At 35.5% G+C, this 15,749-nt stretch overlaps 1 protein-coding gene across 7 annotated transcripts in view; it reads right to left on the bottom strand.

Annotated features, from left to right (window-relative positions):
• Tasor (transcription activation suppressor) overlaps positions 1 to 15,749 on the bottom strand; it is a 53,053-nt gene that overhangs the window by 2,477 nt on the left and 34,827 nt on the right. For 2 of the 7 annotated variants that reach the window (XM_047531448.1, XM_047531452.1), the window contains exons 15-23: positions 13,091 to 13,497; positions 11,748 to 11,892; positions 10,496 to 10,555; positions 6,471 to 7,402; positions 3,706 to 3,828; positions 2,876 to 3,035; positions 2,338 to 2,446; positions 986 to 1,164; positions 541 to 705 (exon numbers count right to left, since the gene is read on the bottom strand). In XM_047531448.1, the coding sequence (XP_047387404.1) occupies positions 541 to 705; positions 986 to 1,164; positions 2,338 to 2,446; positions 2,876 to 3,035; positions 3,706 to 3,828; positions 6,471 to 7,402; positions 10,496 to 10,555; positions 11,748 to 11,892; positions 13,091 to 13,497 (2,280 nt within the window). The remainder of the gene's footprint in view (positions 1 to 540; positions 706 to 985; positions 1,165 to 2,337; positions 2,447 to 2,875; positions 3,036 to 3,705; positions 3,829 to 6,470; positions 7,403 to 10,495; positions 10,556 to 11,747; positions 11,893 to 13,090; positions 13,498 to 15,749) is intronic. The other 5 variants (XM_047531450.1, XM_047531453.1, XM_047531454.1 and 2 more) reach the window with 4 other exon arrangements.

Genomic DNA, 15,749 nt, shown 5'->3' with positions numbered 1-15,749 from the left:
GAATTACTAAACTGGTTAGCTTTATTGAATGTTTGATCATCTCTGCTTTTCACCAAAAATAGTATAAATACATCTTTACATAAAATCTGGAACCAAAAGCAGAGGCCATCTCACAAGACTCAAGCTATAATATTCCTATTGTCTTATAATTACATTGCTTCATACACCTGAGGAGATTTAGTAGCCCAATCTAAATCCCCAGATCTGGTTTCCTAACTTTTTTCCTTAATAAAACCCCTTAGCGGACAGCAGCAGTCAATAAAGCATACATACCCTCAAAGAGAAAATGCATACTCCACGGTATGCACAGGCCACAGCATAGTCAGAAATGCAGTATACAGTGACAACTTGTACTGACTAAAGAATAATAAATGAACAATCGTGTGCATGCTAAGTATGCTAAGAATGATAAATGCCTAACCCTAAGCCTATTTACACTGAAGTCAGTGGTTTCAAAACAGGTATTCAACTATTTCATACCAGACAAAACATTCCTTTTTCTGTCTGCCTTTAAAGAAAATAAAACTACTGAAAAGTTACCTGACTGTGACTCAAGGTTCTCATTAGCACCAAGCAACGGAAGGTTTTCTTCTGTGATGGAGTTGTGATAGCCCACAAGATTTTTAAAGTTTTGCATAAAGTCTTCTGCAGTTGCAACTACTATTCCATTGTCTGTATAACTGGAAAGCACCTTGATGCTCTTTTCTTAAAAATAAGAAAAAGCCTCTATGTACAAATAGAGAAACAACATGTATCCCATTTGTATACAATAAAAAAAAAAAAAAAAGAAAGTAAATACAAAAAAAAATAAGAAAAAGCTTCACCAGTTGAATATTCGTAGACAAACAATGATGCCTGCCCTCAACAAAATCCTTTATTCCCCACATTCAGAATTCTAGCTTAACTACCCACCCCAGCCTCAGGACATCCTTTTTTCATCCACATCCCTATATTCATAGTAGAAAGCTTAGAGTATTTTCTTTACCTGTTAAAAAGACTATGTGCCGTTGTTGTATGTTCTGAGCCTGAAGTCTGATAAGGCAATCCAGTTCTGGAGCATTTCGAGTTTGTGAATCACAATTGTGGTATGATAAGATTTCAACCAGATGTTTCTTCTGATAGACATTCAGAAGTGTCAACAAACTTAGAGCTTTAGCATTCAATCTGAAATAAAGTAAAGTTCAAAATCTGGGTCTGCACTTCTAAAATTTTTACTTCAGATTAAAACCATAATTCCTCGATTAGGTAATCAATAACATCTATACTCTCAGCTCACTGCCAGATACAGGGATGCTTAGGGGAGAAAGCTGGAATTGGGCAATCCACAAGGTAAGCTGGCAGGGTTGACAGCCCTTACCACCTTAGGACAAAAGTTCAACCAATCCATTAAAGTATGAATCTTCCCAAAATACCACAATACACAACTCTAAGCTATTGCTATAATGTAAGGCACAAGGCAACAAACTAGAAAAAACTATCAGCTGCAGTTAGGAAGGTGAGGGAACTGTTGACAAGTATACTGTTAGATCTCAGTATTGTTTTTAAACTGTAATAGCAAAGATTTGCCCCTAAGCCTACTTTGTTCAATCCCTAGCACCACATAAAAATAAGCAAAATGAAGGTATTTGTGTCCATCTACAACTAAAACTATTTACTTAATCCTGAATTTCTTTAAGAGTGTACCATGGAATGTAGAATGATACAAATATAAAACAATTCTTAACTAGAGTTTCTGAGATAATTTTAAAGTATAATTACCTTTTATAGACTCTAGAGTAACTCATCACTGTACTTGTTTGTGGACTAGTACTCCAGGGAACTGACCTCCAAGCACTTTAGAACTATGTACAAATATTAATGAATATCCTAATCACCAATCTCTCTCTCTCTCTCTTTTTTTTTTTTGGTGGTGCTGGGATTGAACCCAGGGCCTTGTGATTGAGAGGCAAGCACTCTACCAACTGAGTCATATCACCAGTCTCCTTATCAGGTTGAGATTAATACTTGTCCAAATACTTGTGACTGTATTATTACTAAGCGTGGTCCTTTATTAGGAGAGGGCCTGATCTAGTTGGCATACACAATCCAAAGAAAAAAACCGCAGATCCTGCAGACCCATTTTGACTATTTTAGACCCATAAGCAAATTAAACCACACAAAACAAGAACTTAAACATCTACCTAAACAATAACCACTTCCACCTTATGGGAGAAAAAAATAATTCCATATCTGTACTCATGACTGGCTATGGACAGCTATAAAAACAGTGCCTAATCTATCTATAAACATGGAAAATTTTTGTAAGCAATACTAAAAGTTATTTTTTCCAAATCTTACCTGCCCAGTTCCTTTAGCTTTTTCTGAAATTTACAGTGGACTTTCCAATGCCATTTTCCTTCTGGGGTACTAAGGTCTTCGAGGAATGCCAAAAAATTTTTAAGGCTCTCTGTTGAGATAATGAAGTTCCTTTTCAGTTAACAGTCCACATCTAAATTATGGAAGAAATGCCTGTTCATATTATGTAAGAATGACTACTTTGTTATGTACTATTTTCATCCTTTTCCTTTTCCCTACCTCAAAAGAGATCTACATAATTCTTAAAGCAATAAGACTACAATATCTGCAAATAAAGAACACTGATGATAGTACCAATATTAGAAGTAATACAAGTGCAGCAGCACAGAAAAGTATTTGAAAATACTAAGAATAGGAAAGGAATTTGAGGTAATAAGATTGATGTATACTAATTATCTGAGAAGGACAGAATAAATAGACAATACAACTAAGAAATCAAGTCTCTAGTTTGTTTTCTCTAAAAGCCTAGGATTAGAGATAGTGAACAAGTTACATGCTCAAAACACTACATTAACCTTACCAATTGTGACCACCTCTGGATTTAAAATTGATTCATCAGACACGATAAAACCTCCTGATACAAATAAATCATTGTATGTATGATTTTTAACATCATCCAGGCTATCAACACCAGCAAAATTAACACAGGGGAGTTTCTTTAAGGTCACCAAGCTAGGTACCTGTTAAATATCAAAAATAGAAAAGGACAGATAAGGGAGTGAATTGATAAGTAACCTACATAGAAAATCTTTATGGCTCATCTATACTAACAGGTTGCATCTGAAAATAAAATCACAAAAATAATTTCTCCAACATTATTTCCCAATATATAAATTATCTATACAGTTTACGATAGACCTGAAAACAAAATGGACAAATGGCAAGTCTGTAACCCATGAATATAGTCAGAATTCAAAAGACAAGAGCCTCTATGCTAGAACAGTCATGAAAGGCCTAAGACCTGATTGACATAGGCTCCTAAGACTGGACAGGATACCTCCAAATCCAAGGAAAAGGGGGACTGACTTGGCAAAGAAGAGGTGGCACAAATAGGTGCCCAAGACATAAAAATGAAGATAAGAATACAAAAGAAATTCAGCAGACCCCCTAGCATGCGAGGATTCGGTACTTTTATTAGTCCTGACAACTTTGATAGGGGAAAATATGATATACAGCAATTTAGGAATTTTGCAGGAAACAAACTGCCAAGCTAATTCATGGAAGGATACTTAAATGTTTTATCATCTTTAAAGCTTACTTAAAAGACAAAAACCTTTAGTTTCACTCAGATTTAAAAATAAGGGAGTTATAAAAGTCAATATAAGTAGTGAATATGACTTAATAGATTACCTTGTGAATGAAACCTGCAATGTCTTCATTTTGAATAATAATCAATAGTTTATCTAATTTTGATCTTCTTTCTAAAAACTGTTCTGGGTGGCATTCTGTATTGCCTAATTTGATAAGATATTCCTGTTAAAGAAAAACAACTAAATCAACATTAAAAAGCCTTTTTGAAAACAATGTAACAGATAAGCTTTACTACTAGGACCTTTAAGAACTTTCACTCTAGGGAAGTTCAGACCTGAGAGCTTATCAGGTCCACTCTACTCTTGGTGAAGAGGAATCAAAGGGTCAAGCTTCACCAGTCACACTTTCACAATATTAGAATGTTATGCATTTAAAGTCAAGTAAATGCCTGTGTGAAATGACAGAACTATAAGAATAATGGATTAGCCCAGATCCCCACATTTCTAGACCCAGCTCTGTTGTTTATTATGAGAAGTGCAGAGCCACCCCTTGCTTTCTTTTTCATCTGCTTAACAGGCCCTTGGTTGTTTATGGCAATATTACTGTGATACTCTTCAGAGTTAGGAAGCTCATTTAATTCACAGCTGGTCAGAAAGCATTCATACACAGCTTCCACACATACACCAGTATTCACATACTAATTAGCCATTTAACATATTCAAGCAAAGTCGACTCTCCCATTTAAAACCTCCCTCCATGCTGGTGGCAAAGTACTACTACCTTTCACAGGACACAGGCAGTTAAGTCCATGCAGAGTTCTCTTTGCTTGCTGGTAGATTCCTGAACCCTGAAGTCAACTGCAGAATCCTGGAAGTAACACTCCTCAATGTTCTCAAGGTCAGCACAGCTGGTCAAATAGCCAGATCAATAACCAGTGTGCTTGACGACTAACCTACTGCTCTTTTGAAAGCTGCCTAAGTGTCATACCAAAGAGGATATTTTTTTTTATAGCTCTAGACTAAAGTAGCAGCTTTTTACAGATTTTACTCTTAAGTTCTGAAGTACCTGAGCAGATCCTAGACTAGCTTAGTTAGTAAAAAGGTAAATACTGGCAGGCCTACTTAGTGATTTTGGTCTTTTTTAATATTAGGGAGCTTTAAATGTAAGTTTATAAGACTATCTTTTACAATAATAAGACAACATGAATACAGAAATTGGAAAATTTAAATTTTTATTCCTTTTCTTTTTCTCTACTGTAACGTTTTTGCTGGAAATTATCCTATAGATACTGATGAAAAGTAGCAAAAGTTCCATTTTCTACCCAGATTTCTAAGAGTAGTCACTTATTCTACATAAAGTAAATAATGCCAGAAATAATTTGTTCTATACTAAAATGAATTCAAAGCACCATTCATAAGGAAAAACATTTCCTATCCCTTCAATCTAAATGTCATGTTAAGAATGTTACAATTATATTTAAAAAAAGAGAGAAGAGGGTAGTGGAGGTGGTTTATGCTGAGCACATTAGCAAATGTGCCCAGTCATTCTACAAATAGCTTTTTAGTTCCCAACTTGTTTGTTTTTGCATTATCATGTTTCTATCTTTCTTATTTATTGGGCAGTCCTGGGGATTGAGCTTAGGGCCTTACCTTTCTAGGCCAACACTCTACCACTGAGCTATATCCCCAGCCCTTATGCCCAGCCTATTCTCTCAATTAACCCTATGCTAATTACCTATGCTCCATAGAGTTCTTTCCTTAAGCTCAGAATCTCTACAATGAATTATACAGAGCAAAAATGCAACCAAGCCTGGTTTCATCTTCCCAGGAAATCACAAGGATTCAATAAGAAAAGCACAACCGAAATATTCTCATCCTCTTTCATTTCCACGTTGTTCACATCTTCATTGATTACACCACATGAAACTTGGTGACATCAGAGATTCCCAGACAAATAAAGGGTTAGGTCCTTTTCACTACTACTGAGTTTCTGGGCCATGCTGTGCTGTAAGTCACTAACTTATTCCTGTGTTTCCTCTAATGAAACAGGTGGCAATTTTAGTCATAAGTAAATTGCATAAATGGGAACAAGCATTTATTTGAAAACCCATGACATTCCCTCAAGTTAGAATTAAAATCTTATGGTTTAGTATTAATCAGTAACATTAAGCCACTGATGTAACTGTTCATTTTAAACCTATTTTTAACCAATTTTACCTATGTCTATACTTACATACACAAAAGGTATAAGTATTTAAACCAAATACCTTAAAAGTTATTCTACTCTAATGGCCTTGGCAGAAAAGACACACCTTAGAGTGAACAGTCTTTCATGACTGGTAATTCTTTCAGGATCATCAAGGTTTCTGATTAGCAAGGGGTACAGGGGAATTACGACATGCCAGGGTATCAAGTAACACCACCAGAACATATCATTAGGTCATCCCTGGACAGTTTTGTTTGACTTCCAAAATCCCATTATGAAAACTGACAACTGTTTTTCTTCCCTTTCATTAAAAGTCCAAGAAGGCAGCATTTAAAACCTCTGAATCAACAGTTTAAAATACCTGCACTATGTATACAGACTCTTCTTTGGCAGTGTTAGGGATCAACATGTTGTTCTTTCACTGAGCTATACCCTGAACTCCTTGCAATTACGTATATAAATGTCTAAAATTACACAGAAAACAAGATTCCCTAAATTCTAAGATAGAGCAAAGGTTCTAAATTTAGTTCAATTTATTAATCTTCAATTCTGAATTATTAGATTCTGAAAATATAAGATCAACTTATTAAAAACTCCATTTTATAGAGGCGAACCAACAAGTTTATTCAGCATTACTATTTACCTTCTCATTTAATTACCTTTATTTCTTTACAGAGCACACTCTCTTCTTCTTCGTGAATATAAAATTTCACAGTATTTTTCTGGACATCTTTCATGATTTTAACCAAACTATTAAATACTTCAGGTTCCAACTGGCTTATAAAATCTGAAAGAGCTGGTTGGGCAGAGATGTTTATATCACTGGGTGACTTTGTTTCTTTTTCTACTGGTTCCCGGGCAGCATCACCAGGTACAGTATGATCAGAAGTCACCATTACCTCTGTGGCATGGTGTGACTGGTTCATTGATCCTTCAGTTAAACTCAATGATGAAGAGGAATGCTGTTCATTAGAGTTGTTGTCTTTCAAAACATCACTACAAAGTGGCTCAGGGAGGTGTTTATTGTTGATGTCACTTGAGGAAAGTGGCACAGTATTCCTTCCCAGAGGATTCAATGCTATCTTGGTATCAGAATCATTAGGACTGACTGATGGCAAATTCCCACCTTTAGCTGATGCTTTAATAATAATAGTATTTAGTTTCTCATGCAAACCATCTACAAATTCCTGAACACCAGCTTTTGAAGTCTTAGAATATATGAACTCAGAGAGCCGTTTCATCTTCTCTTGTGTGGAAAAGATAGGTGTGGAAATTCTACTGACATATGAAACATTCTTTTGCTTCAAAATCTCTTCTATCTTCCTAGAAAAGAGATTGTACTCTCCTAACACTGTTCTCTCTGTAGTTTCGCTCACTGCAGGCGGCTCTGCTGCTGGCACACACTGCTCCTCCACTGTCACCACCTGACCTGTCAACACGTCATCCTCAGTGGTGCCCTTTAGTGTGTCTGTAAATGGAGAGGATGGAAACTGGTAATCAGAACTTCTCTGTCTACTTATTACCCGGGGGTCGTTAGGAAAGGCCTCCTGTGGTGGCAGACACACCAGTTGTTCTTCTGGTGATTTCATACCTATACAGGAAGAGTTTATTATTATAAGAACAATCCACAGAGATAATATTTAAAACTACATTTAAATAAGAAGAAAAAGATGTCAGGTCATAAATATTTAGAATTATGTATCCAAAAGTAAAATAAAAACCTCAAATGCCAGTGTGAACCCTATTTCCCATGTGCCCTACTTATGCCCGTATCTTTGGGTTTTAGGAGGCTGAGTAATAACTTTGTTATTTTCTTTTGAAGTGTTCAAACAAGTATCTATAGTGTCAACACAAATCATGTGCTTCTTTTCTGCTTCCCTATCATTTCACAGACCTGATATGTTTTAATCAGGATGGTCAATTATATCAGCTTACTCAAATCCTATATTCCTTGCTAGGTAATAACTACTATAATACTCCCTTAATATTAGAATCAGGTGTAAGGCAACTCAAAGAATGTTAAAATAAAATGCTAAGTGAATAATCACCAGTCATTTAGGATCTACAATAATTCATCCACTTTCAGACTTGCTCTCACATATGGAGATATCCTGCAATGTTAAGGATTTCTGTCACTGAAAAAAGCCTCAACAAGACAGGAAAGAACAAAATTTCATAGCTGATTTAAGAGTAATACTTTTGATAGTACTATAAGTATTTTCATTTTGTTTGGAAGTAATTCCAAGAGAAATCAGGATAGCTATTCCACTTGAGATCAAGAGGTGTTTTGGTTAGCTGATGCTAAAGGGTCTAAAATCTTTGATTATTGACAATGAGCTCAATCCATAAGATCATACTCCCACACAAAAATCCTAAATTCAAATATATTTTTGAAACCACATTTCAAGACAAATACCCTAAATCCACTTTTAAGACACAGGGGTAAATATATTTAACTTCAATTTATAGTCATATTACATTTTAGGAAAAAAAATTGTGATCTTTGTCTAGAAGACCTTATCACACTATTTTACCCTTTAAAAATGACCAATATTCCTTAAAGACAACATTCCTTAATTGCTGCTGTAGTATAAGAAATGGTATCTCTAAATGAGAAAGTTCTCCCACTGTTTTCAAACCTACAATACTTTAAAAAGATACTGTGAATTCCCTTTTCAAGTTTTAGGTGTAGAAGCATGTGTTTTCTACACGAAATTATTTTCCCCACCCCACTTATACTTTTATAAATGGTTTTAACAGCCTCAGCAGCAACTTGTGACCTTCTCTACCAATTCTGGTGGTTATCATGAATCACTGCACTCAGTAACTACTGCAAAGGCACTTGTTAGTAGTAAAAGGACCACAGAAGGTCCACAGATGAAAGCAAGAAGGGGAGCAAATTATTCAACTTGCCAAGGAAAGAACTGCAACAATATGAAATTGATATGACAGAAAATTCAAGTTCTATAAATTTAGAAATATTTAATGCCATAATATCCTTAAATCTACAACATTAAAGTGGACTTTAGTATACACAAATAGCAAGGGTACATAAGAAATCAGTAACAATCCACTGAAAGGAAACTAAGTGTACTTTAGTATATTTTTCTTTCTTGAATTATATACCTTGTGAGACATCTGATTTATTCAAATAAAAATTAAATTGTCTTAAAAAAAAATGGGTTGAAGAAGACTATAATTTTAAACTTAGAGCTACACATCAGACCAATAAGCTTATTCCTGAAGGGCTACTGATAAAGGGATTTTTTCAAATTTAAATATAATATAAATCTACAGGGAGAATTTCCCATATTTAAAAACCCTAAACTAATAAACCCTCTTTAAAAATGTAAATTTCATTTGAAACAAATACCTCTATGATTTTAAGAATATTTTAAAACTATCTTTAACCAATACCAATAAATGATTTAAAAAACCCATACATGCCAATATCCATAATAATTCATGTTTTGTTTTACTGAATGTCATTAAAACATTTCAGTATCTTTACTTTTAAGTAAAATAGCAAGTTCTCTAAAGGTGACATCATTCAGACTGTCTACACTTGGTTGTAAAATATGAATATAGTATCCCAAATGAAAGCAGTGCAGATGCCTATGAATCATTTGAAATGCAAATAAGATACCAGCTATTTCTAATAAGAAAGAATTACTGATAGATGCACAACATGGATGAAACCCTCATACAAGTTTTAAAGAGCCAAACACACAAGAACTGTGTGGGTTCCATTTACCTGTAGTTGAAGAAGAGGCAAAACTAATGTAAAAGAAGTAAGATTAGTAGTACAGACTGAGTAGATGCGAAAGAAAACCTGGAGTGATGGAAATGTTTTATATCTTGACTTGGGTAGTAGTCACCTATGTTGTATACATACATACAATGAACTGTACACTAAAAATATGTGCACTTTCTTGTATGTTGTATATCAGCTGCTTTTTTTTTAAAAAAAATCTTTTCCTAGGAAGAGAGATTTTCTTGAAGGAAACTTTCTTTTAATAGTCAAAAGAATCACTATAAAAGATTTACAAAGAAAATGATTTAGCTTTCTTTCCATAAATTTTTCTGAAAGAGACTATAACAAAATGGAAACAAAAAAGACTAACAAACTCTAAGCAGGAAAACAAGCTCATGATCATATGCAGAAGCTGAACTGATTGAGCTCAGATATCAGACAAAGGAGAGACTCTCCAATGCAACTAGCTAATCAGTAATAATCTGTGAATGTTCTGGAATCAGTTTCCTTATCTCTTCAACTAGCTGCAGAAATTAGAAGAACCGTATTACAAAATTCAAGATTAGGAGTACTGTACTTAAAAGATAAATGGCTTTACTTCCTGATATTTTTTAAATTTTAAAGAAACTTGTAAGGCTGCTTAAGATATTCTGCAAAAATGGATCAGGAAAACATTCTAGTTTTCCCAAATAATCCTAACAGAGAGAATATACTGTAGGTAAAGAAATCTATAAATATTAAGTGACTCCTCTGAACACAATACAGTAAGAATACTTGATTCAATTCAATTAATGATTTAAATATAAATATGGTATTGGCCAAACTTCTGATAAATAATGGAACTTAAATCAATGCCCTATTGATAGAGAATCAGAAATGAAAGTAGCCATTCTGAAGAACTGGGAAGAAAAGCAAAGCAAGCCTTCTCACCTGGTGTTTGTTTCTCACCATGTTTCCCCAGCTGGTCTTCTGGGCTTCTTGTGTTCCCTCCTGAGGGAAAGCATCCATTAGATTTGTAGACTCTCTTAAGATACAAGAGACACCTATTAAGTACCTTTCAGAAAACCCCAAATGCTAACAAATCCAAGTACTCCTTCTTTTGCTTAAAATATTCCTGAAGGGTCATTCAGAAATGGCAAACTGTTTCCCTTTCCTTTCAGTTGATGAAATAACACCCAGATGCTGTGCCTTCAAATGGCTCAACATTAAGTATGAAGTGTTTAAATGAGGAATGATTAGGACAATCAAGTCAATAAACTACTTCAAGTCAAAGGCTCCAGCTCATGAAAGAGTAGCAGCTCCCTATCATCACCTTTAGGCTTCTTGCCTAGTAAGGTAGAAAACAGTGCTAAATGAAGTCCATGGAAACTTCTCAAATTTCAGAAAATTCTTCAGTCCTTGGAGGTCTCATGGGTCCAAGATCATAAGCCAGTCTACATTTTAGCAAAGAGTAGTCTATTTTTTCTTAAAGTTAAATGAAAGTCTAGAAATAGAAAAGATGCGCCCTAACAACATTTCTGAAAATATTTAGCCCATAACAAAGATGAATAAGAACTTGGAATATTAAGAATGTATTTGCATGGAGAAACAAGAATACTGAAAAATGATAATCTTTCAACATTTACACTATTCTTGAGGCCCATGGATCAATAAGCTTTCTTAGGGTTTTTGCATTTGATCATTTCAGTTCATTCTCCAAGATGATTAATTCTTAAGATACTCCAATATTAAGAAATCAAAAAAATTTTTTTCAAACAGATGAACCTTAACATGATCATATTAGATGACAGTTTATTGTAGTTAAGTTTAAGAAGCTGAGAAGTATTCATTGACCAAAGAGCATGATTTCATCTCTGTACCTACCTCTCCTTGTAAGAAACTTTCTGCCAACAATTTTCATTTGATAGTCTGCATGCTAAATCTAACAGGGAGAGTACATATATCCTAAATCCCTCTATTACTAATAGGCTCTTCTGCAGATACTTGCTGATGCTGACCAAGAACAGCATCAGCAGGTGATAAACATGACATTGCTCAAAATAAAGATATTGAAGATGTCAAAGCCAAGTAAGATAAAGCACCTAGTAACCCAAGAGTAGAATTTAGAAAAGATGAAACCCTTCAAAGAAATTGGTCCCTAGGTAAAGGCAGTAAACCTAAGACCTAGTTCACTTTTTCTTACCTGTAATTGGTATCAGTTTCCAATGTATTTCAGTCTCTTCAACATTATTTGACTTAGACTGTTGTCTATGGAATCCATGTTCAATGGGAACAGTGGGACACAAACTGCAATCTTCAAAATTATTCATGTTAATTAAATTTGGATCCTAAAAATTAAAGTACACATTCAATAGCATTCTTTTCAGTGAATTTTAATGTCAAGAATAACTATTTTCTTCACAGTAAATTCACACACTTCAATCTAAACATTACGAATGAGTAATAAACATAGCAAAGTTATAATACTTCAGTCTCAACAACAATTCTTCTCAAAACAATCTGATATTAATTTAAAACAGTGATTGGGAAACTTTTATAGTAAAGCACCAACATTTTAGGTTTTGTAGGCCATATACTGAACTCTGCCACTAACAGTTCAAAAGTGGACATAAGGCAATACCTAAGTGAAATGGCATGAAATTTTAATTACAAAAAAACCCCAAAAATACAAAAAACAGGAAGTGAGCTTGTGTTAGACAACCACATCCCTTGTCAACTGGAGTATTAAATACATTGGAAAATACTAACCATGCAGGTTAAGTATCTCAATGCCTACCTTATATACCTCCCTATATAAGCCTCTTACTAGGATTTTCTTAATATAAATATCCCAAAACTACATGGAGAAAGGCTGAGGACATCTACATAAGACTTTTCCTCTGGGTAGATAACAAATTAGAAATAAGTCCATGGAAATATGGTATCATTCTGGGTCATTCTCAATGATACAGCTATTTCTTGAGGAAGACCAGGTTACTTCCCAGTTAGAAACCAGTATATACCATAAACTGGAAGTCCTCAGAGAAAGGTGGAGAATTACTTCAGAGGTAATCCCAAAAGTTACACATCCTATTCCCATTTGTATAAGAAATACTAAGTACCTAACCTTACTTGTTACACTGAGGTACTAATAAATTCAACCATTTCATCTGCTTCACCCTTGAGTTCTCTGCCTCTGCCAGCAGAAAGCAGCATTTGCTTTGAGGATTCAATGTTATTATGAAACAACATGGAACCAACTTGCAATATGCCACTTCTGACAAACACTGTCCAGTCTTAGTTTTATCACAAGCAAACCTTAGATTATATATAAAGCCTACAAGAGCAGGAAGGAAAACAACTACTTTGGTATTTATTTTTTAACAAGGAAAACTCAGAAGTACTGTCCTGGATAAATAACTTTACTCAAAAGCATTTCTTTGTTTTTCTTGAAAGAAGAAACCACTCCCGGAAGCACATACCCACATCCTCCTCTACACCACACACACAAAAGCAAAGAAAGATAACAAAAAGACATATGCTTACTTCTTTCAAATGCAACTTATGGTCAATGCCTACTTCACTGGTAGAAACAGCAACCGGATACTTTAAAGATGTTACATTAACTTCTAGCAATGGGCTCTGAGCACCCTTAAAATGTGCATTTTCGATTTTTGCACAAGTAGGCTGCTCATATTCTTTCTTATCTGAGGTAGAGTTCGAGTCATATTCATGCTTCTGCCTCAGCTCTTCATAGGCATCATCAGTGCTCAATCCTAAGGCTTTGTTGACTGTCTCTGTCAGGGATGCATCAGAATGGCGTGCATTAGCTAATGTTTCTGATAGCCAATTAAACAGCCTATGAATGTCAGCAACACCGGAGTTGCAGGTATCCTGCTGCTGCTGTCTCAAGTCAGCATCATGCCCAAGTAAGCCAATGGGCTGTGGAGACTCTGGGGGGGGGGGGGGGGGGGGTTAAAAAAAAAAAAAAAAAGTCATCTCTTGAAATTAAGTTTGAGAGCCAGCTTACATATTTTAAAAATCAAATACATCTTAAAAATTACAAGAAATAGGCAAGGACACTGAGGTCGGACGCAGTCTCTGAGCCCGCCCACTCCCCCAGACACCGAAGTTGGACACTGTTGCTGAGCCCACCAGCCCACCCCCACACCAAGGATAGAGGCCGGTAGCTGAGCCTGCCTACCTGCCCCCCTACTGCTGAGGGACACTGTGCCTGCCTCCATGCTGACTCCATGCACCCTCACTAGGGCTCCCCAGCTTCTTTGGAGGCTGGTGCAGGCATTTTGAATTATTCCTGAGGGCATGGCCATCATCAGTGGAAGGGCAGCTCTCTTCCTGAGACACCTTCAGGAGACTGGAGGCCCTTGACAGGTACCTCTATTTACTCACATCCTACACCCTTCCCCATCCTCTTGTTCACAACTAGAAATACTGCAAGTAGTAATCGAATTGATCCTGTTCATTACAATAATGTTAAAGTCTTTATAGGGGCTATCAGATTCAGGGCTGCATTTTCTCTGTATTGGGAGCTACTGGTATTGATCTCCCCTTCAAAGGAGAGGTAGTGGAAAACTACAGGGTCATAATAAGCCTGCAAGGGGGGAACTTCGGTATATCTGATCTTCACTGCTAGAGGGGAATATATAGAAACAATATGAAAAAACAGGGGAAGAAAGTGTCCCTAACAAGCCAAGATGCTATTGTGATAGAATCCAATGACAGCATGGCAGCAGAAATGACAGAAAAAGAGTTTAGAATATGCATAATTCAAATGATCTGTGAAGCAAAAGATGAGATAAGAGAGCAAATGCAGGCAATGCATGACCATTCCAGTAAACAGTTAAAAAAGCAAATGCAAGAAGCAAAAGAACACTTCAATAAAGAGATAGAGATTCTGAAATACAAACAAAAAAACCCCAAATACTTGAAATGAAAAAAACAATAAACCAAATTAAAAATTCAATAGGAAGTATCACCAACACAACAGATCTCGTGGAAGACAGAATCTCAGACAATGAAGACAAAATATTTAATCTTGAAAATAAAGTTGAACAAACTGAGAAGATATTAAGAAGTCATGAACGGAACCTCCAAGAATTATGGGATATCATAAAAAGACTGAATTTAAGAATCATTGGGATTGAGGAAGGCACAGAGATACAAACCAAAGGCATGAACAACCTGTTCAATGAAATAATGTCAGAAAATTTCCCAAACCTGAAAAATGAAATGGAAAATCAAATACAAAAGGCTTACAGAACACCAGGTGCACAAAATTATAACAGCTCCACACCAAGACACATTATAATGAAAATACCTCACATACAAAATAAAGATAGGATTTTAAAGGCTGCGAGAGAAAAGCATCAGATTACATATAAGGGGAAACCAATACGGATATCAGCAGATTTCTCAGTCCAGACTCTAAAAGCAAAAAGGGCCTGGAACGATATATTACAAGCTCTGAAAGAACACAGATGCCAACCAAGAATCCTATACCCAGCAAAACTAACCTTCAGATTTGACAATGAAATAAAATCTTTCCATGATAAACAAAAGTTAAAAGAATTTACAAATAGAAAGCCTGCCCTACAGAACATTCTCAGCAAAATATTTCGTGAGGAGGAAGTGGAAAGCAACAATACAAGTCAGCAAAGGGAGGAACTACCCTAAAGGAAAAGTCAGTCAAAGGAGAAACCAAGTCAAGTTAAAAGTCAAAAATAAGCCAAAATGACCAGTAATACAAATCATATCACAATAATAACCCTGAGTGTCAATGGCCTAAACGCAATAATCAAAAGACACAGAATGGAAGATTGGATTAAAAAGAAGGACCTAACAATATGCTGCCTTCAAGAGACTCATCTCATAGAAAAAGACATCCACAGACTAAAGGTGAAAGGATGGGGAAAAACAAACTATGCACAAGGACCCAGTAAACAGCAGGGGTCTCCATCCTCATACCTAAGTTAGTCAGAAGGGATAAAGAAGGACATTTCACACTGCTTAAGGGAAGCATAAAACAGCAAGATATAACCATGTTAAATATTTATGCCCCAAACAATGGAGCATCTATGTATATCAAATAAATCCTCCTCAATTTTAAGAATCAAATAGACCAAACCACATTAATAGTGGGGAACTTTAACAACACACCGCTCTCACCACTGGATAGATTCGCCAA

This window comes from Sciurus carolinensis, chromosome 17, assembly GCF_902686445.1.
Source record: "Sciurus carolinensis chromosome 17, mSciCar1.2, whole genome shotgun sequence".
NCBI classification, from domain to species: domain Eukaryota; kingdom Metazoa; phylum Chordata; class Mammalia; order Rodentia; family Sciuridae; genus Sciurus; species Sciurus carolinensis.
This window is presented reverse-complemented; position numbering and strand designations above follow the sequence as displayed.